The sequence below is a fragment of the Gymnodraco acuticeps genome, unplaced genomic scaffold (genome assembly GCF_902827175.1).
Source record: "Gymnodraco acuticeps unplaced genomic scaffold, fGymAcu1.1, whole genome shotgun sequence".
Classification (NCBI taxonomy): Eukaryota; Metazoa; Chordata; class Actinopteri; order Perciformes; family Bathydraconidae; genus Gymnodraco; species Gymnodraco acuticeps.
In genome coordinates, this window is record NW_022989748.1 from 4,443,906 (window position 1) to 4,466,376 (window position 22,471).

Genomic DNA, 22,471 nt, shown 5'->3' on the forward strand with positions numbered 1-22,471 from the left:
GTTTCTGGTTAAAAAAACAAAAGTTTCCTCCAGAGGGAGTTTCTCTCAGGCTCACAACATATTTCCAAGGGAATGGATTAAACCTGTAGTGTGTTCTATAGGTGTGTGTGCATGTTAATGGTCTGCAAAGGCAGACAACAGAGCCGGTCAAGGAAAACAAATATGAACCTTTAAAACAGGGGTGTCAAACTCAAGGCCCGGGGGCCAAATCCGGCCCGGGACTTCATTTGATGTGGCCCGCAAGAGCTTGCAAAGAATATAATACGTTTATTATACATATCGATTTACAGAAGCACATTGCCCATAAACTACATGTCCCACAATGCATCTAATTTTGTGACATGAAGAGACTTGTAATTATTTGCCCTGGACTTCTGCTTTCAGACGTAGTTAGTTATTACCTATCCGATAATAATCCAATTCAGAAGCAATAATGTCATATAATACATTATTATATGACATATTTATATATGTATTTTTATATAGTCTTAAAAGTTACAACCGGCCCTTTGAGTGCAAACATGATGCTAATGTGGCCCGCGATGAAATTGAGTTTACACCCCTGCTTTAAAACATAATAAGGCCCCTTTAAAATGTGGCTGCAGAGATGAATGTATAATATTAGCTAATAGACAGAAAGGTGAGGTACAGGTACATAGATCTCCTCATAGTGAGAGACTGAATTTAAATCACTGTCTGCTCTAATAAACCCTGAGCGTTGTTCCCACATAGTTTCACTAACAGTGTGTGTTTTCTGATCAAGCATAAAGGGGGGCCTTCAGGGCGCTCTGCTGCTGAACACTTAGTTAACATCTGTGTGCTGACCTTTGTTTGTGTTTACAGCTTAGTCATGATTTTATATGCGTGGTATTTCAGGAAAACCGACCGACAGGATTTCAAACCTAAGGAAATGATCAGCTAACAGGACAGGCCTTAAATTAGCATAATGCTACTGCGGAAACAGCGCAACAAAAGTTAGAGAAAAAGTAATAATGCCAAACTTCCAGAGAAAAATCTGATTTGCATTAGATATTTTCCAGATAATTGTTTTCATATTATTCCCAAAAACTTGAAGCCTGACACTGCTACGGTAATAATCCTGGGACACAGCAATATCCGACATCTTCCTTAGATTATTTACATTTGCAAATTCATAATTACACACATCCTGAATGATGCATCGCAACACCTGAGGCATGATGGGATTTATTGTAAATGTGTTATTTTGATAAACAAAGGGGAATTGTTTGAGATTCAGTCTATAACAGGAGAGGATCTTTAAATATCCGGCCTTCTAGAGCTAGAGACAGGAGCTTGTGTGTGTTTGTCTTCAAATCACAGCCCTCACACATCCATCACTAGATAACGTGTGATTCAATTTGTCCTGCATGTTTCATTTCTGCTCACATTCAGATTTATTTCATGTATTTTAATTAACTCTGTGGATATGTGTGAGGGGAGATAAAAACTCCACACACAGACACACACCGGCAATCACTCAACGCTCAGACGGTCGGTCGCCTGGTTGCCGCGGTAACCGCTGCCTTGGTGATTGATTCGTTGCCAGAGTGGCGTCGCCGCGGGAAGCCGGGCCGCGTCGCTCTAATTAAAACGGGATTACAGAGTCATGGCTGCACGGTACACTGATCCACGGCAGAGAGGAAATCGCTCTGTAAATGTCACTGTACTCACACTGCAGATACACACTCAGTAGATCATCACTAAATACTGTTTACATGTAGAGCTTAATGTACATCCTAAATGAACAACACTTTCTAAATGTGTGCTCATCTCATTCTCAGAACTTAATCTACCTCAAATCAAACCTCTCTTCTCTGCAGTGCTATGAGTGTGGGTAGTTTTAGCATTGGATATATCGGCGCTACAAATGTCTGCATTATCTCAAGCTGCATGACCGTAATATAAGTTTGCAAAGAAAAATGTTCAACGTCGAAACATTGGGATAAATCAGGGGTCAGGTGTGCCCCTAGGCCTTGTTTAAGGCCCTCATCCAGACTGGACAAACTGCAGCAGCTTCCTGTCTGGTACACTATCCAAACTCTCCAATAAATTCAAGTATATTCAAAACTCTGCCGCCTTCTCCTCACCCGCTCTCGGGACTTCATCACCCCTGTGCTGCAGAACCTGCACTGGCTCCCTGTTGCCCAACACATCCATTTCAAAATCCTCCTCCTCCTCACTTACAAAGCCCTCCATCACCCGGCCCCCCTACTACCTCGCAGACCTGCTCCATCAACACACTCCTTCCCGCTGCTTTCGCTCACCAAACATTTGAAATATCCAGCAGCAGACAGTAGCGTTTATATATGAGATATTTCCAGCTCCTGCCTCCTGCAGAGTTGTTTGTTGTGCCAGCGAGCAGCGAGGTCAGAGTAAAGTCATTTATCTGTTGGGGCAGGATGTGATCTCCCGCTGCAGCAGAGCCCCCTCTCACAGCCTGATGCTGCTGACCACCCACATCGCGCTGCAGAAACAGCAGCAATGCGTACAACTGCTGCAGATTAACATCACACACACACAGGGAGAGGAGCTTGGGTTATTTACAGGACACATTGTTGCAACCACATGTCCAACAGAGGAAATCAGTACAGGTTAATATTCAATGAGCTGCTTTATATGACGAGAGACAGTATTTCTGAGTACAAGTTGATAAATAAACACTTTTCTTTTTGTTACTTTTGCCTTTTACTTTGCGGCTGTAACTCAGTTGAAAATGATAATAATGCACACTGTCAAAATCCTTTTTCCAACTAAAGAGGAATGATCAAATCTGTCCAACACAAGCAGAAGGACTTTCCTTAACAATATTACAAGTCTGTTTTTGAGACTTCAATATTTTGGTCTGTACACTCTCCACATCAGACTCCTCAGAATATTTAATGAAACTATAAGTCTTCTTCTATTCCTGCAGCTTATATCTGCTGCTGTCTGAGGATGGTTTCTCTCTCAGACTCTGAATCAGCAGCTCCCCTCAGTAAACAAGCCACAGTGATTGTTGGATTTACATATTTCTGAATAAATCATTTTTGCATTTGTGCGATAAGCAGCGCTCTGCTGTTCGCTTGTCTTCCTCCTCCCTTCTTCACCACATGCTTCCATGAATTAACCCCGATCATGATCCCTCATGCCAAAGAGAGGAGAAACGGCTGCTCCAATTCAAGTTTCCGCAAGAGGAGGGCCCCATTGCCAAATACAGAGCTGCCGAATTTCTTTGTTGGACCCTGAAGGCAGCATCTCCCTATCCCTACGGCACTTGCACATTGCCATATTATGTGTTGGTACTTCTGGTTAAAGTGTGATTGCTATTAATTAGCATAGTGCCTCCAGCTTTATTAATCTGCACTTGCCAAAAGAACAGTTTTTCAGGCAATAAAATAACAATCTTGATTAATATGTGATTACTTTAACCAAAAGTATACATTTCAGTGTCCAGTCTGCTTACAAAAACACGTCAACAATGATTTCATAATGACTCACTGTCTGAATAGTAGACACAGGTCCACACTGCAAATACAAAATATTTTAGGGGTTAAATATTAAATATGTTTAAATAAGAGAGCCACCAATTTGGCAACAGCTCGCTAGATAGCTAACATTTGCTAGCTTGTTAGACAGGTAGCTAAGGTTTAAGTAGATCTTTAATTACATCCTGGCGCTAAAGAAGATGCCTCCATTAACGCTGCATGTAGGCCTCACCACCCCCACCCGAGAGAGCAGGGCTGGTGTGTTTTGGCTGCAGAGGAAGCGCTGGTCGGGGGGGCATGAATATTCCAAATGACTAATGCTGCACACTTATTTCTGACATATCTGCTTCCACTGGGAAATAAAACACTTCTGATGCAGGGGACCATCTGTTCACACACACACACACACACACACACACACACACACACACACACACACACACACACACACACACACACACACACACACACACACACACACACACACACACACACACACACACACACACACACACACACACACACACACACACACACACACACACACACACACACACACTCTGTTGGGAGCATGCTAACAGACAGGCTCTAAACTTCTGTACAAATTAAACACACTCTTCTTAATTCAGTGTGTGTGGTAGATGTAGATGTGGAGCTGCAGGGTGACGGGGAACACACAAAGACACACACTTTACGTGGCCAAAAAGCCTGTCTCCTGTAGCAGCTGGATAATGTGCTCGCTGTGTGTGAAGGGGCATAAACTAGCTTCATCACCTTCAAAACAAACACACACACACACGTCTACACTCAAAGAGAACCATAGCCACAGGAAAACACACACTCTCATGCACGGACAATCTGTTTTGATATTCACACACAACTTCTAGGTATTCACAATATATATATATTTTATAGAAACTACTGCATGTGCATTTCAAGCAGACAAGTTTACATCGGCACTGTGAAGCACCTACCTCATGACATGAAGCAACTTTATGGTGTGTGTGTGTGTGTGTGTGTGTGTGTGTGTGTGTGTGTGTGTGTGTGTGTGTGTGTGTGTGTGTGTGTGTGTGTGTGTGTAACTGACCTGTGTCTGCAGCCTTCAGGTGAGGATCCTCAGCATCCACAATGCCTCTGATCTGCAGAGAGAGGAAACACATACACACTGATCACCTGAAGGGGTACAGAGCATGTGTGTGTGTGTGTGTGTGTGTGTGTGTGTGTGTGTGTGTGTGTGTGTGTGAGACAGAGCGATAGTAAGCAGCTCCTAGCAGACTCTCTTGATGTTGGATCAGGAGCTCCTCAGTGACTGTGAGGCTCTCAGGAGCTTTACACATGTTTAATGATGAAGACTGATGAAGAATACATGCTTCAGCTTCAGTCACGGGGGGAAACAGGCAGCACACACACCTTCGGCAGTAAATTGTAAAATTAATATTTTATGGAAAGTGCATTATAGAATGGGGCATAGGTTATTGTTTTATTAGATTAATATTACTTCCTGGAGTCGTGCGTTGTATGGGACACAGGCAATTATCTTAAAACGTAGGTTGTTAAAATAGATTAATACATTCCTAATGGTGACAAACTTGGTTAATTCCAATTGTCAAATATACACACTGCGGGATTTGATCACCCCGACAGGGCCCTCCTGGGGTGTCTTGTGATAATGGCCGAAACACTCGATGAGCCCGAGGTCCACAACTGTTGATGTGTCAAAAAAATGAATCAATAATTTATGAATTAAAAAAATATTTAAAATATTAAATGAAAAATTCAATAATTTAATAATTTAAAAAAATATTTAAAATATTAAAAGTAAATGAAAAATCAAGATTGGGATTAAAATTTGATTAAAATAAATAAATTCTTTAAACGTGGTGCCTGCTGACCGTTGTTCTTTACGCTTGGTCTTAAAGGTTACCCTAGTCTACAGGGAAAGCACTTTGGAGTGCATATTCCTGTTTCCAGTTCATGAGATCTTTCTAGAATTTTCTACTATCTAGAAAGATCTCATGAACTTCCCCACTCAATCTATCAAGACCCGAGCAGTTCTACCAGAAGTCCACGGTAAAGGCACAGGCCGGCGCATACCGCCAATGGAATCCCTCACCATATGAACTCTGACCCCTGGAGAGTAAAAGTGAAGAGGCACAACGCAACTACGTACATGCACTCTCCTGAAATAGTTGGAAAAAAGGTGAAAAATAAGAAGTGAGAAACAGGAATATGCACTCCAAAGTGCTTTCCCTGTAGACTAGGGTTAAAACCAAGCGTAAAGAACAGCGGTCAGCAGGCACCACATTTAAAGGATTTATTTATTTTAATCATAATCTTGATTTTTCATTTACTTTTAATATCTTAAATATTTTTTAAATTCATAAATTATTTTATTTTTATATTTTTAAATTCATAAATGATTGATTCATTTTTTTGACACATCATCAGTTATGGACCTCGGGCTCATCGAGTGTTTCGGCCATTATCACAAGACACTCTCACCCCAGGAGGAGGGCCCTGTCGGGGTGATCAAATCCCGCAGTGTGTATATTTGACAATTGGAATTAACCATGTTTGTCACCATTAGGAATGTATTAATCTATTTTAACAACCTAAGTTTTAAGATAATTGCCTGTGTCCCATACAACGCACGACTCCAGGAAGTAATATTAATCTAATAAAACAATAACCTATGCCCCATTCCATAATGCACTTTCCATAAAATATTAATTTTACTTGTATTCATCATTTTTTAAGTTAAATTCTAGTATTTTGGTACAATACTGATTTACTGGATATCTAAATATTGAGATGTATCTGCAGCTGAGTGTGCTTTGTTCTGTTGTTGACGCTTGTAGGCATTTTCTGTTAGAAAATGTAAAATGAGAAAAAATTTCCCAAGAGGGTTCATGAAGCAAGGATTCAAACATTTTTTCATCACAGGAAGTGAGCGGTGTTACCGAAAGTGAAAACACTTCTCTGAGATTCAAAGAAAATAAACCTTAAGAAAATTATCCATCGCCCAACCCCTTGACTGATGCAAGTGTGCTTTACTCTCGGGACTTCCAGGATGTAGTCTTTAGACGAACAGTAACAGTTTTACATGACACAACATTGTTCATTACAATATTAGATCAGATATGATCGATAGGAAATGGTCGAGACAAGGCGATAGGATGCGATATAAGACTAGATACGATATACAGACAGTACGATACAATACAGTAAGCTATACAATACGATGGGTATAATACGGTACGTCACGACCTGATACAACATGATTCGATTTGATACAACAAGAGATGACGCGGTTTCATACGGTACGATAAGATGCACTGTAGCTACTGTGAAAACGACTGTAAAGCCTTATAATCTTGAATTAGAGTGGTACTACAGAAAGGGACACAGCGAGAGGATTCAGCACAAAACCCAGAGAAATAAGAAAATTCAATTCAAATGAAGTTTTCATGAAGGTGATGAGGGAACGCTGCTGGAATGAGAAAAAAACAGCAGGGCTAGTTAACCATCAGCAACTAGCTAAGCTGTACAGTATTTGTTCCCCATCACAGACCAACCATCTGATCTGCAGATCAATGGAAAGCTGAGAAAGTTGTGCCGATAGGTCTGATTTTTCTTGAAGAAGAAGAAACCCTCAGCATCCCAACAACAGGAAGTGAACAGGAAGTGCCTCCTCTGTACTGACGGACTGAGAGCGGCAGGAGTAACGGAGGCATTACTCCCTGTGATGTTCCTGAGAAGGAAAGCCTCCAGCGGCAGTTTAGAAAGCAGCACAGGAAACAGCGTCTCTCTTTGAAGGAGCTGTACTCTGATTACTTCCACACATGTGCATCATGGGTATTTGTCCACCGAGAGCCCAGGAAGCGTCTAATTAATTGACAAGCAGATATTTCTGAGTTTAATCATCAAACAGACTGCATTCTGCTCCCCAGCAGCAGCCCCCTCTCTGCAGAGATGGGTCTTTAAACGCAGTACTAATCAGAATAAATGACGCTCTGCACATCACATCACAGGAGCTGATGTTAACTTATGTAACACTTACAGACCTATATTCATGAAAGCTCCCTCCCTCTGCAGCACATCTTATTTATTCTTAATATTTAATGTGTCACATCTTCACATGATCAGTGTGTGTGTGTGTGTGTGTGTGTGTGTGTGTGTGTGTCTGTTGCTCCACATTCCTCCTCTCTCACAGAGACGATTAACTGTAGATATATAGAGTGAGAGTTTCAGTGATGCTAGCTCAGCTCAAACTGATCATCTTATCAGACGGATTTATGGATATGTAGAACCTAATATAGCTTGTTGTGTTCTTTTCAAACATCATGCACTTTATCTGAGTCCTGATGTGAAATAACATCCAGGAACAGGAAGTGACATAGCTGGACATTACTGTTTTCATGACTGCTTTAATTAATTTAAATGCATAGAGAAAAGCCTGTGAAATGTCATTATATAGGGCTTGATGACACTTTTGAAACTAATTCTGATTTTACTTAAATGTCATTTCACTCTTATGCTGTTGGCCTTTACTTGTTGTTCTAATCAAGTATGTTGTTTAAATCAGTGGTTCTCAACTGGTGGGACCCATTTCGAGATGTGAGAGTGAAGAAAAGAAAATTGAAAAAAAAAATGTTGAAGGCCCGATTTTCTAACGCAGTAGGTGTTGGACTGGAAGTACCGGAGACCATAAGCGGTTTAGCAAACTTCTGTCACGTAGTGATCATCTTCTCAATAAAACATATTTGCTGATTCTTTTTCGAGTCTTCTGGCCAATCAGAATCAAGATTGTTGCCGGAAGTCCCCACGGAGAATAACTTACGGTAGAACTACTCTTTATACATCCATGGGTACAACTTCGGTTACAAATGAACACATAATGAAGTGATATGACCCCCGGTTTGATGATTGACAGGTCACAGAACAATGGGGGCTATCTACCCAAATCCAAGTGTGGATTTTAAATGACTGTATAATACAAATGCTTGCTTTACATTTGGAAACCGTGTTACCAACAATTATCTCTCCCGATCAAACCGGCTTCATCAAAAATAGGCATTCATTTTTTAACTTAAGACGACTTTTTAATCTACCAGCCTTCCGCAAATTCTGTACCTGAAGCTGTGATATCTTTAGATGCAGAAAAGGCATTTGATCGTGTGGAGTGGAGGTATCTTTTTCACACCTTGGAGAAATTTGGCTTTGGAAAGAACTTTACCTCATGAGTATTGTACTATTGTACAACTTTTACTGTAATTTGTGTACATTTTGTTTTTAACTAAGATGATTTTATGATTTATTTTTTGTGTGGACGCTTTGGACATACCTGGAGAAGGAAGAAATGAGTCTTCGGAATGATGGGGGGACAAATGCGGAGACCCCAAGTGTTTGTTTTGCATCCTTGCTTTATATTTCAGGGATGCAGCAGCAGTAAGATAAGCGGGACGGTGAAATCTAATCGGTGTTTGTCTATGCGAATGTTATCTCACAGCGGGTTATATGAGCTGATGAAGGAACTCCATAACTCTGCTCCTCTTCCTCTTTATCTGGACAGAGGAAATGAGAGGATGCTATCTGCCGCCGCTCGCCTCGGCTAAGCAGACGGACATTTTCTCCAGGCTTCAGATGAAAACAGGAGCTTTATGAACCTCAGGAATATTTGTATCTGTCTATGAATTAAAACACTTTAGAGAGAGGTGTTAGAGGCTGATCTGTGTGTCAGAATACATCTGATCACAGGGAGGATCGAGGACCAGCGACTGCAGTACATCTCAGTTCTTTTCTTACCTATTCATCAAAAAGGATTTCTCTCGTCTTACATTGTTCCTGCACACAGTGATGAAACATCGGAGGCGTTTGAAACAAAATGAGAGGGAAGGTGTCAATGTACTGCAGGTAATAAAGTAAGGATTAAAGGTCCCCTATTATACGCTTTTTCATCAATATATTATAGGTCTCAGATATATGCAGAACCTGTCTCTGATTGGCTGAAACACCAAACAGATCTTTGCAGCATCCCATAATCCCCTCTGTTTCAGCCCTGATTCCAAAGTGCTGATTCTCTGTCTGTTACTTTAGATGAAAATAAGGAGCCCCTCCCTACGCCCCTCTGAGAGATATTTGGTTAAGAATAACACAATGGAGGAGATTCACTTAAAGGTGCTACCTTGGTTGGTTATTGGCTACTGGTTACACAAGCCAAAAAACAAGTGGCCAAAATCTGATCAGCTCATTTTCAGACAGGTTTTTATATAAATAGATCAGGACAAAAAGAGAGAGAATCTTTTTTCCTGAAACTTTCAGAATCTCTTTACACAGAGGGAACACATGTTGATGTATAAAAGAAGATTTCGCATAATAGGTGACCTATAATCGGACATATCAAAAAGCTTTTAGGTCAATGAACAGAAGAGCTGCAATCATCACTAACATAGGAAACTTTGGGCAACCACCAGCTGTCCTGAAAACTGAACCACATCTATAGAGATGCTGCTGCACTGAGGGAACGTATACAAAAAATAGGGGCCTTCACCATGATCCTGCACCAACACATAATAATAATAATTCCTTACATTTATTATAGCGCTTTATCAATGACTCAAAGCGCTTTTACATATACACACATTACACATATATGATACATGCAATGGTCAGATACTGTGGACAATACCCACAGGAGCAAGTTCAGGTGAAGTGTCTTGCCCAAGGACACACCGGCTTTACAGACGCAGCAGCGGCGGGTTTCACCCCTTGATCTGATGATCATTGCACAGCGCACTGCGCCACACCGTCCATCTTCACGCCTCGAAGACATCGAGGCGCTTTTACAGGTACACATTAGTATTATACATGTACTGTGGACAATACCCACAGGAGCAAATCCGGGTGAAGTGTCTTGCCCAAGGACACAACGGCCTGACACAGTGGCGGCAGGAGCGCGTTTCGAACTGGAGTTCCCCAGCACTCCCCCTTGATCTGATGATCGGATGCACAGACCACTGCGCCACCCGTCCCTGAGAGGGAAGGAACCATCCAACTAACAAACCAACCTTTTAACAGATCATTCAAACCTGGAAAGACTCTCTGCAACCCTGCAGTCCAATACAAATCGGATTCCCTCAACTGGTGTGTGGTGTGTGTTTGAACAAAAAGGGAATGGAGCTCACCTTCACCCTGTTCTCTGTATTTAGGACGTCCCACAGAGAGTGCTGGAACATGGGCAGGTCCATCTGACGACCCCCTCCCATTAGAGCCTGGGGGAAGAGGAGGAGGTTTAATGAATATATGAATAACCAACAAGATACAGCACAGAAGAAGTACTTAACAATATTCCAAATATAATGCACATAAAACGGAATGTTAGATACATGATGTTGGTTACACATTTGAGTGTCGAGGAGTGTCTTATATTTTCATAAAACATCCGGAGCTGTAGCCTCAGGCCTGACGACACCACTGCTCTCATCTTGTTTTAAAAACGGGAAAGCTCTATTAAATGTATGTTGTTGTTTTTTTAAATGTAAGTTTCATTTCAACGTCATCTGAATACAGAAAATATGTATATACGTTTTCTGTAATGGTGCAATTTGCATGAAGTGTGTCTTTCTTCTCAGCCTGACACACACTAATCTTATTCTTCACATGCTGCCATACACAACTGATAATAAGTTCATCTTAAAAACTCCTGCAGAAAGAGGAGGGAACCTGCCAGGTGTGAGGGATAGAAGTGTAGCGGGTGGAGGCGCCAGTCTCCTCCCGAGGGAAGGGGGTGCAGCTCGGTGTGTATTCATGTGAAACGGAGTCCGCTGGAAGCCGTTTAGTGGGCGCTGTATCTCAGCAGGCTGACCTTTAACTCTATGCACAATGAAGCTAAGCTAACATACACACGCTGCTAAGCCAACAGACACTGCAGGAGGAGAATCAGATCCTCGGAGCTGACCCAGCATTTCACTGCCACAAGATACAACACTCAGACTTGATCTTTTATTACTGGTACTTTAACAACTTTAACAAACTGTATATAAATATCGTCTTGTAGGTAAATATAGCATCCATCACTTCAGAGCAGCAGTTATTCTGGAGGAAAGAGTAATTCCTCTCAGAGTGCAGAAATTGCCTCGCAGAGAGAGTAAATATTAAATAACACATCTACATTCTGTGTTATCTAATTACATTTTCCCAGCAGCCTCACACACACAATAAACAATACCGGTAACATAGTTCCTGTACAGTTAGTAACATTAACAACCTACTAGCAACTGATGCTGACCACAGACCCTGAAGACTGATTATAAGACGAATACATGTTCCTAACTGAACGATGAATTCAGACCTAACAAAACAGTTTAAAAGCATTTCAGAGTAGAGTCACTTAATTTACCCTGAGTGCTGTTTGTGTACTTTGGAACCACTGCTAGATTTCTAAGAACTAAAAGTCATGGTGGCCCCAGCGGTCCAACAAATAGAGTCAGAGTGAAAAAGGGGATGATGTAGGGTAATTACTGTGACTAAATAAAGAGATTGTATTGGTGATTTTCTTGCAAGGAAACACTTGAAGTCGTACGCTCCCATCTCCAGTCTTTTTCTTGAGACAACAGTATGTGACATCAGAAACAACTGACAACAACCCTTCAGATCTCCAGTGTATATATATATCTAACCTGTGATACCCCGTCCCCATCATCAGCTCGTCTGCTAATGAACACGGTTCTTATTTAAGATAAAGCAGAGACAGTTCGATATTCAGCGCTGCGTCAGTCTATATTCTCCTCAGGAACATTTCAGAAAGGCCACCGGGGGGGGGGGGGGGGGGGGGGGGGCTTATCACGCAGCTAAATGTCAATGTAATTATGAGCGTCTGTAGATAGTGAGGGGAGCACATCACATGCACATTAATAAATGTCACTCTGCAGAGCGCCCAGAGGATGACAACATCACCGGTACTACTGCACTAACAGAGAGATGTTTGTGTGTATTTAGGCTCTGTTTCCCTGTCTGTTAGGTAGCTGGTAGTGTGTGTGAGATCCTTGTGATGTGGTGATGGTGTTCACATGGACAGTCAGATTGAGGCTGTGTCATTTGTCTATGATTAAATAAATGCCCACACCGGGATATATGTGAACTCTCTGCCTCTGCCTCCTTGCTTGGTTGGTCGGGCCGCTCAACGGTCAGTCTCACAGTCCTTATGAGGAGACTATAGAAGGTGTGCTTCTGGGGACACTAAGCTTTACAAAGTTTGGAAATGGCACCAGGCTTTCCTGCTTTTTAAATTTTTTTTTTTTTTTAAATATCTGCTGTAGTAACCTGCCAATCACAAGCTTTCATCGCCCACAGGTCAGCACAGATTGATAGCAAGGAAACATCCAGGGATTGTCATTCTTCCACAGAGGCACTGATATTTCAGAGTCAGATTTGGAAACCGTCTCTCCCCTCTGAATCTGGTGCTAGACAGGAAGCAGGAAGCCATCTGTGAGTCTCATCCTCTCCTCCTCTCTCAGGATGAGTCTGAGCCAGCGAATGTCAGTGGGATAAAGATGAGATGACGGACAGGAGGTGCTTTCTGTTTCCTGTTTCATCCCTCTGCTCGCAGACCGATCGGTGGCACCGTCAATGGCCGAGATTGTTATGATGATGGGGGGGGGGGGGGGGGGGGGGGTGGGTTTCAGGCCTCTGAGAGCTTTAATATTGCAGGCCACCATCACCATGGAAACACATAGCGTGGCAGCAGAGGACACTGGGTTCTGCACAACATGTCGGGTCAGAGGAGAGCACTGTAGCTGAAATACACCTGAACTCTGACATGCATCTAAAGACAAAGGCCGTGCAGCATGTGATGCTTCAGAGATACAAGTTAATAATGACATTATCATATAATGTGAAGTGTAAAATAAAAAAACTTGCATCTTGATTTAAGTAACTCAATCTTTGGTACAGTGCCTCCTGTGGTACAGAGTTTCGCTTCTTTATAAAACACACCGGTAGATCCCACCAGTAACCACTGATGTCTCCAAATGAAGCAGCCTGAATCTACAGGATTACAACTTTAATACCGCAACTTTAACTTTAACTAGCACCCACACCAACTCAAGAAACGCATGTTCATGAAATAAGCCGATTATTCACTTTGTCGAAATAATAATCCCTTAAAATGTGTGTAGAGGCTGTCCTGCTGCAGCGGCAGATCTATGATCGTTCTCAGAGGAGGTTACTCTCTCTACACAGTGTTCCTGTTGTTAAAGCTGCTTCAGAACATCAACAGTATTTGTGCAGTGGTTACAGCTGATAAGAACACACACACAGCCTGGAGCTGCTTTAAGGCTGATTGTCAGAGCAGCTTGTCGAGCAGCAGCGCTGCAGTCAGAGCTACAAACAGTCTGTTTACACACATCTCTATTTTATACTCCAGACTGCTCTTCAGATCAGCTGTGGATGCAGCAGATCAGATGAAGCCTCTTCACTTCTCCTCCTCTGACCTCCCACTGCCTCCATTACAGCTCATCCAATCACAGCTACAGGGTAGAGAGGAGAGCGGAGAGGAGAGGAGGAGGGTCAGGTGTGCAGCCTAAAATAAATGAAGTCTCTCAAATCATTGGTTGTGCCTCTCCTATCAAAGAACCATGACACATAAGAGTCTCCACCTCCACCTCTCCTCCTGCCGCCAGCAAAAATGAATACGCTTTTGAGAGGAAGGGGATGCATGCTATTGGAGAGAGGTGCAGCCACTACTATGATGTTGTTGGAATACAGAAGAGATATTGTTCCATCTTAACGAGATGTTACAGTGTGCACTGAGCATGCAACACGATGGCCTACATCCACAGTCTTAGCTTCACTGAGAATCAGCTGAGCTCCGCACATAGCAAACTCCTGGGTTACTCTCAGTGACGTCAGAGCATGCACTGCTCCAAATATTCACAGAGGACCCTAAACTCTGCTTAGAACACACAGTGTTCGAGAAGCACTGCAAGACAGGGAGAGGATACTCTAACAGGCAGAGGAGAAGTATCCACTCCCGCAGGAGGGATCTGTTGGCCCAGCCGTAATGACCTGTGAATGTGACTTTGTGTTTCCCATCAGCTCTGTTAGAGGCCTGCTGCCCCCTGCTGGAGGCTGCACACTCCACCATCATGTTCCCTTTATTTCTTTATAGTTGCAGGTGAAATCTCAGGGGTATGCTTGTGTGCAGCGTTGCAGGATAAGCATTTAAAGCATGCACACTGATTCAATATAACTATAACTAACTAGATTGTGTTGCACACCACACACACAGCAGGGAACAAAACTGCAGTGCAGTAGCAGTCTGAATAAAAGCAGAAACATCCCCGATACGAAAGATTAAGAGTCTGTTATATCCTTAAGAGCTGTGGTCCTCGAACATATCGTCTCCATTTCCTGTTTCCAACGAATGGCTTCTCTTCTGAAGCTACGTGGAATACACAATAGTATATAACTGCAATATTTCTTTATGCAACTGTTGTTTTTTATATCCATACTTTTAAATTAAAAAGTAGTGACATTTCTCCAACTGTGCTCTCTTCTTATTACCATCAGAGGTTTTATTTATCCTGCAATAAAAACATCTTCCATACTCAGTGAGATCAGGGAACCTCCAGCACATAGCCACAGCCCACTGGGTCTCACACCAGAGATGCTAAGAGAGGAAGGATCTCTGCAGATTTAGTGTGAGTGATGATGATGTGCTTCCTGCAGGAGTATCCCATAATGACCGAACACACGATAACCCTGAAAGAGCACTTCCTCCTTTCATCATCAAATCCTCTCTGTTCCTGAATTATCTGCACCGCTGAAGAGGAAACCACCTTCAGTGCGGAGGCAGAAGCTTCTGAAGAGGACGGAAACAGAAAGGGGGGACTAATAAAAAGGTGTGAAAATGACACAAAGGGAAGATGCATGCCAAAAGACATCCCTGAGTGTGTAATCAGAGTCTGCAGACATTAGAAACTGATGAGGAAATAACTGTGTTCCTTCCTGTGTGCACAAAAGGCCCTCCGTCCTGATGATGTAACTCCCTGTTCCTTCTTCCTGGAACTTCCTGTCTAATTTCCCCGCTTCATGGCAAATATGGTCACTGCCCAATCCGTACCAGAAACCCGCTTTGTTCTTCGCATGTTCGAAAAATTCAGCTACTTCCCATGATGTCAAAGTAATTAAGGGCAGTTTCTGGGATTAAAATAATGTTATCTCTGGTTTGACAAAATAGAAGTCAATCAATCAATGTTTATTTATATAGCCCAATATCACAAATGTTACATTTGTCTCAGTGGACTTCACAGTTTGTACAGAATATCAGTATGACAATAAGTGATTTCGATTCATCTTTCCTTAACTCATTTTAAATAAAACACACACACACAAAAATCCATGATAACAGGACATGAGAAAGAGGCACATCCAATCCATGTTCATATATTGAAATTGAGAAATGTAAGGGCATTATAAAGAAAAAAAAAATTAATAATAATATAATTTTTAAAAAAGAATTAAAGGTGGGGTAGGTAAGTTTGAGAAACCGGCTCGAGATACACTTTTTGTTATATTCCATGGAATGCTCTTAACATCCTGATAGCAATGAATATCTTAAGTGCTTTGACAAAAAATCCATAAAAGAAGAATGTCATCTGTGGAAGCCGTAGTACTGTAAAAAGCACGACCAATCATTTTAGCCGGCCCAGCTAAAGTAACTGGATGGCCTACCTGCCTGTCAGCCTTCCATCTGTGCACAAACTTATCTCGTGCCTTCATTAGTCATGTGCGCATTTGTGTGTGTTGGAGGAGGGGCTCTGTAAGGAAGTGGCAGATTTTTTCCGGTTGTGTATTTTCTAATTCTAGCGCACTTGAGCTGGTTTCTCAAATTACCTACCCCACCTTTAAGGTCAACACACAGTATATTCGTACATTTTTTTTTACCAATGGTATTAAAGAATCCAATAAGACAATGGGGAATGTGTGATACAGTATATAATTAAATTATTATTTCATAATCTATCTTTTTTTGGTTGTTCTCCATTTGAAGGTCAGATTTTATATTTGTATGTGTTGCAACAGGAGTATTTTGGTCATCGCTGTGATTCGTTCCTTAATAAACATCCGTACTAATGTTTGAGTTTACCGATGTTTAATCAACAAAAGAAACCAAAGCAAGACCACACGGTCAACAGAGAAACTCAGCCTCTCATAATGACCCCAGCAAACAGAATAAAGGTTTATTCGATTTACTTCATTGGATAAAAACCTTGCTCAGGAGGTCAGACAGGACCTTCACTAATGCCCAGAAGAGCAGTGTAAATTGAAAGACTCACCACAGCCTCTTCCTCAGAGAGGAGCAGCTCCTCTTCCTGCACCAGGACCAGCTTCTCCTGCAGCTCCTCCACTGACAGACTGACACACAACAGCACAGTTAGCTCATGGAGAGGAACGTGCCAGCAGTAATTAGTGTAATTTAAGCATGTGAAAACATATGATGAGCTGAATAAAATGTTGATAGCATATTAGCATCCTCACAGTTTAAGCACATTAAAGGCTCACAACATACTGTATTTCAAAGGGAACTGATGTGTGAATGAAAGGAAAACCTTTTTTTAAACTTGTTGGGGTTTTCCCTTTACTGTTTTTGTGCATGTAAATGGTCTGTAAAACATTAGAATAATTATAATATGTTTAAGGGCGGGACATCTCTAAGCGGTTGACCAATCACAACAGAGCCGGCCAGCTAACAAATCAGAGCAGACTGGGCTCTGGTTTCAGACGGAGGGCAAAAAGAGGTGCTGCAGCACAGGCAGAGAAAAATAAAGACCTTTATACAAAATACAAATATGAACCTGAACATAATGTCCAATTAAGTTAAAAAGACTTAATTTCCACCAGATAGTTAATATAGTTATTTGAGTTGTTTTAATGGCAAATATGCAGATTTAATTGAATAAGCAGCAGGTAATTCCATAAAACCTCCTTCAGGGCAGCTAATTATAGACAACACCATAAAGGTACATTCATATAAAGAATGATTTCTCAGAGGGAGAGATATGGGAAAATATTATCTTATCACATGAGGGAAACCTCAGCAGGACCCAAGAGCAGTACAAAATAAGAAATCAAGCAGTCTTAACAAAAAGCGAGCTTTAATAAAAAAAATCTGACAACAAAGAAAAACTAAACATCCACAAACCGGGAGACAAGAGGATGGATCACAGGGAAAGCAGCCAGGAACAAACATGGAACACAAGGGTCACACGGAGACGAAACGGAGACGAAAACGAACCTAAGTCGTTTTCAAATAAGTCTTCCGTCCACACAAAATCGGCTCAAGAAACGTGTCCGTCCACGCTCGAAAACACTGGAGACGCTGTAGTACATACTGTATGCTGGGCCTGTAAGTGGCGCTGTACTTACGCCACAAAATACACCAAAAGCAGCGAATAAGACCGATGACGATTATTATTATTATTATTATATTATTATTGTTGCTGATGGTTGTGGTAGAGGAGCTTAATTTTGCACTAAAATCTGTATCATGGTCAGTAGCGTCTGGAGCACGAACACAACCCTGTGATCCTCCATTGTTGTTGTTGTTGGTGAAACGCATCAGAAATGACGCAGGGGTGAGGAGAGGCGGGGCTATGGCGTCATCGTTTACAGGAAATGAAATACACACGGAGCCGCAAGCGTTTCGTTCCCAGACCTACCCACTTTGGTACAACGTTATCAAAGTGTATCGGATTCGGGCTCCGTATCCGCGGCTCCGTTTCGGCCTCGTGTGGACGAACCATCTATACGATAGAGAACGTTAGCGGATACAACTGATATCGTGTGGACGGGGCCTAAACACACACAAGGGTAACCAAAAGACAAGACACAACTGTGGGGGGGGGCACAGGGGCAGCAGGTGAACACAGTTCAGGCAACGGAGGGAAAACACAGGAAGTAAAACAAGACAAGACACAATGAGAAAATACATTTCAAAATAAAACAGGAAACTAAACACAAACCTAAAATCATGACAGAAACAAACCCCCTGAGTCATGTTTACTCAGTGTGATGCTCCTGAACAGGAACCTAAAGAATATGTATTACACTGAGCAATTTAAAATAATCATTAATATGATTCTCATGACTGAGACTGAGCAAAGCCATTGTTTCAGTGTCAGAGAGTGTGTTTAAATAAAGCTTTTTATGTTCATCACCGGTTTCCTCCATGATGAAGAATCACCCTCGTGCATGCAGGAGCTGCAGACTTTGCATTAGAATGCACATTGCCGACTCGTTATCTCCTGGATCTGACTCTAATGACTCTCAGCTAAACACCCCCCCTCTTCATCCACTCCATTGAAATGGTAATTATTATTATTAACGCAGATTCACAGATAATTGTTCTCTCATTTATTCTGGGCACTCATCTCATTTTGTGTCTGTTTAGCATGATAACTGCTTCTAAACATCAAGTTGTGATGTCGTGAAGCACACAGCACATATTGCAACACACACAGGTTGCAATATGAGCCTACCAACTGCTGAGGAAATTAAACGTGATGAATCCTCTCAAGGTATAACGTGTGTATACCGTGTGTGTGCGTGTGTGTGTGTGTGTGTGTGTGTCCTAATGGAAATGCTGTCTGAGGCACTGTAGGTGTGCATTATACAGCACCTGCTTTCTGCTCCATGATCTGTGTACTGCTCTCTGATTTCTCTGCAGCCTGTGCCACCCATACACACTAAACACAAAATGATTAACACACTTAGATCGTCTGTGTAAAGAGGATATATCCAGCTCATGTTCAGGTTCATATTCATATTTAGAGTGGCAGGTGTCCATGCTTGAATGTTCAAAAAGCCCTTTATTTTTCTCATACTGCCTGTGCTGCAGCACCTCTTTTCACCCTCTGTCTGAAACTCACGTACAATGTGTTGGAGGGCTAGCTAATAGTCAATGAGTGTTCCATAGTGACTGTCACTTTGTTACAGAAGTTAACAACAGTCCAATGAAGGAGTTTAAGGCATGGAAGTGTGTTGGTAAATGAGTGAATGCTGTACATCTAAAACACTGAAAGTCTCTGTGTTTATTAACAGTTTAACACGTGCATGTCTTTACCTGCCATCCTTGTTGCTGTCCAGCAGTCGGAAGGTGCTCTCTGAACTGTTTTTACCTCGGACCCCTGCAACAGGAAACACATCAGAGTTAATGTTAGCAGCAGTAATATCTCCTGCACAACGCTCTGTCTCTCTTGAATGCTCACTGAGAGGAGGGGATGGAGAACAGGACAGGGCTGCAGATGGATTTAGGAAGTAAGTAACTGGGGGGGGGGGGGGTTGTAATCAGCAGTGAGTGGGCCGTGCAGGAGTAAAATCCCGTCAGAGTCCAGAATGCAATCAGGAGGCTTTGTGCTGCAGTTGGCTGCTCACAAAGTGATTTCCCTCTTCCCCCACCCCCTCCCTCCTCTAAAGAGCATGTGACCCTGATGATTGACTCTGTGAATAGAGACCAAGTTCTCTTGTGTGTGCCCCCCTCCCTCACTATATGAAGGGGTTAACTGATTGGCCCTGCAGTCTGGGGAAAAGCACTCTACATAATGCTAATTGCACATCCGCCGCAATTAGCTCTCAGTGCTAATTACAGAAAAGCTAATTGTGGAATTAGCATGTTTCCTTCCCGTGGTACAGCACTGCGCATGTGCTGAGTGTATGCAGCCGTGAATCCATATTTATAAAGCTGTGCTGGTTTTTATTGACTTTAGAAAGATGCACACACGGGCAGCTCAGCTGTGTTTGCATCTATTCCCTAGCGCTATGTCCCATGGCTTCCTCCTCCTCTTCAGAGTTGCCTGTGGATAAGTGAGGAGACAGAAAGGAGGCCATGTTTTCTAATGGACTCCATCACTCAGTAACACAAAGAGGGGAGAGAAGGGAAGAGCCCCTGGTTGCGGTCGGATAATCCAAAAATCTGCTCTTATCGTCTATTCCTTGACCTCTGATGCCCCTTTCACACCAGCGCTTTTTCAGCTCCGGCTCGGAGCTGGAGCCTGAAAAGCGCCAGTTTTTCCTGTTCACACCGCAGCGGCGCCGGCTCTTAGCTCCGGAATCCGGTTCACTTCCAGCTCCAAAAAATTGTCGGTCTAGAGGCAAGAGCTTCGGAGCTAAGAGGTGGCATCGCTTACGTCTCTCTTACGTCGAGGTGTGCAGGAAACTAAACCCACCTCCCCTGAACATGGGTCGACTGTCATGCCTGCCTACAAGCAGTAGTGCTTATAAACACACTTTATAAAGTCAGGCAACACTAACCAGGCTTCGTGTGATTCTGTTTATTTGTACCTTACTTTGACCATCCGTTCACTGTTATTGATCATTGTGGAGAGAGGCAGACGTTTTGTTTTGTATTATAGCAGCTATCGGATGGAATCAATACATGGGCTGCACAGGTTGTCGTGTCCGACTATCACAAGTAGAATCATAATAAAAATACGCCGGTAAAATGTGCCCGTAGAAAACGGTTTATGCCACAATAGGATAGCAATAGCAAGTAGTCAGTTTAGCTTCGGTTGCTATGCTAACATCACCCATTTTATACCAGAGAAACTTTCATAACAGCGTTGTGATACCAAACAGCGTCAATTCAGACTGACACACATTCACTTAGGCTAAGGAGAACTGGGGATATGTATCAGCTGCTTGTGTGAGTCGGACAGTGAATACTTTAGAGCGGCCGCTGCAATGTGAGCAGTGGCGGCGCCAGAGATTTTCTCTAGGGGGTGCTGTGGGGTAGCTTGACGTTTCATAGAGGGTGCTCAAACATTAAGGGTTTCCCATTAATGCACCAGCACTACAGTTGAATTTTCTACTGCAACACTCCCCACACGCACACACAGTGTACCCGCGACTGTTACAATGAAGGCTCGGTAATCAGCTCACGGCATATAGGTGTAAGCAGGAGTAAAGTGCTATTTTTACAAGTGGTGTGTGGACCGCACCTCCTCAAGTGGGAAGATTTTTTTTTAAATATTGAAGTTAAAAGCATCAATCTGGTGCACTTTGAGAGCTAAATGAAGAGATCTATGGATATACTGTATCTCTCAACATACATATGAAACAGAACTGTAAACAGATTTTCTATTTCTTTATAGATATTTTACAAATCACTCCCCTTTTAAAACAAACCGTTTGAGACCCACTGAGATAACTAGACTAAAGTTAACTATCTAAACACTGAGAGTCCTTTACTTCACCTGAGCTGAGGTTATCTGAGACTCTCCGTCTGACAGGAGATAGTTCTCTCTCCACCTTGTTGTTGAAAAAGCTCCTTATATCCATTAGCTTGGCTAGCTAGCACCAGATGCTAACCACAACGATCTCCGGTAGATACCCACCGGTGCGCGAGCTCTCTCTCTCTCGCTCGCTTGCGCACGCACACAAAATGGCTCGTGCCACACACACACAGAGCAGAGCTTGAATGAAACACAGAGACCCAGAAGTAAGCTACTTGTACTTACGAGGCCTATTATGTGCAGAATCCCTCTCGCTTTCAGTTGGTTTTGATTGAGTGTCCACACGTGGTCGTTTAAGGACTAAAAAACGATCCATTTGTCACTTTGCTGTTAGCAAATAATGTGGGGCTCCAGCTAACAGGAAGTCACTCAAGTGTCACAAAGTAATTTAGCCTATGGGTAGGTCAAAAATCTAATGGGTGCTGGCCATTGGCCTAATCATATCACCTGTGTTGGCTTTATGTTTTTTGGTCAAACATTTGTTTGTTTCACATTTGCATTGATGTAATCAATAATTTTTCTGATTTAATTTAATAAAAATAATAATAATAATTTTCGAAAAAAAAAAAAAAACAACATATTTCTTGGGGGTGCTTAGGGGGTGCTTTGGCAATCCTGGGGGGTGCTTCAGCACCCCCTAGCTCCCCCCTGGCGCCGCCCCTGAATGTGAGCTAACCGGGAGCTAACGGGAGAATA

General features: G+C 42.4%; 1 protein-coding gene across 1 annotated transcript in view; it reads right to left on the reverse strand.

Annotated features, from left to right (window-relative positions):
- Positions 1-22,471, reverse strand: part of LOC117559918 (glucosidase 2 subunit beta-like) — a 53,955-nt gene that overhangs the window by 25,770 nt on the left and 5,714 nt on the right. Inside the window, exons 7-10 of the mRNA XM_034236678.1 lie at positions 19,609-19,672; positions 16,823-16,901; positions 10,670-10,756; positions 4,573-4,624 (exon numbers count right to left, since the gene is read on the reverse strand). Coding sequence (XP_034092569.1) covers positions 4,573-4,624; positions 10,670-10,756; positions 16,823-16,901; positions 19,609-19,672 — 282 coding nt within the window. The remainder of the gene's footprint in view (positions 1-4,572; positions 4,625-10,669; positions 10,757-16,822; positions 16,902-19,608; positions 19,673-22,471) is intronic.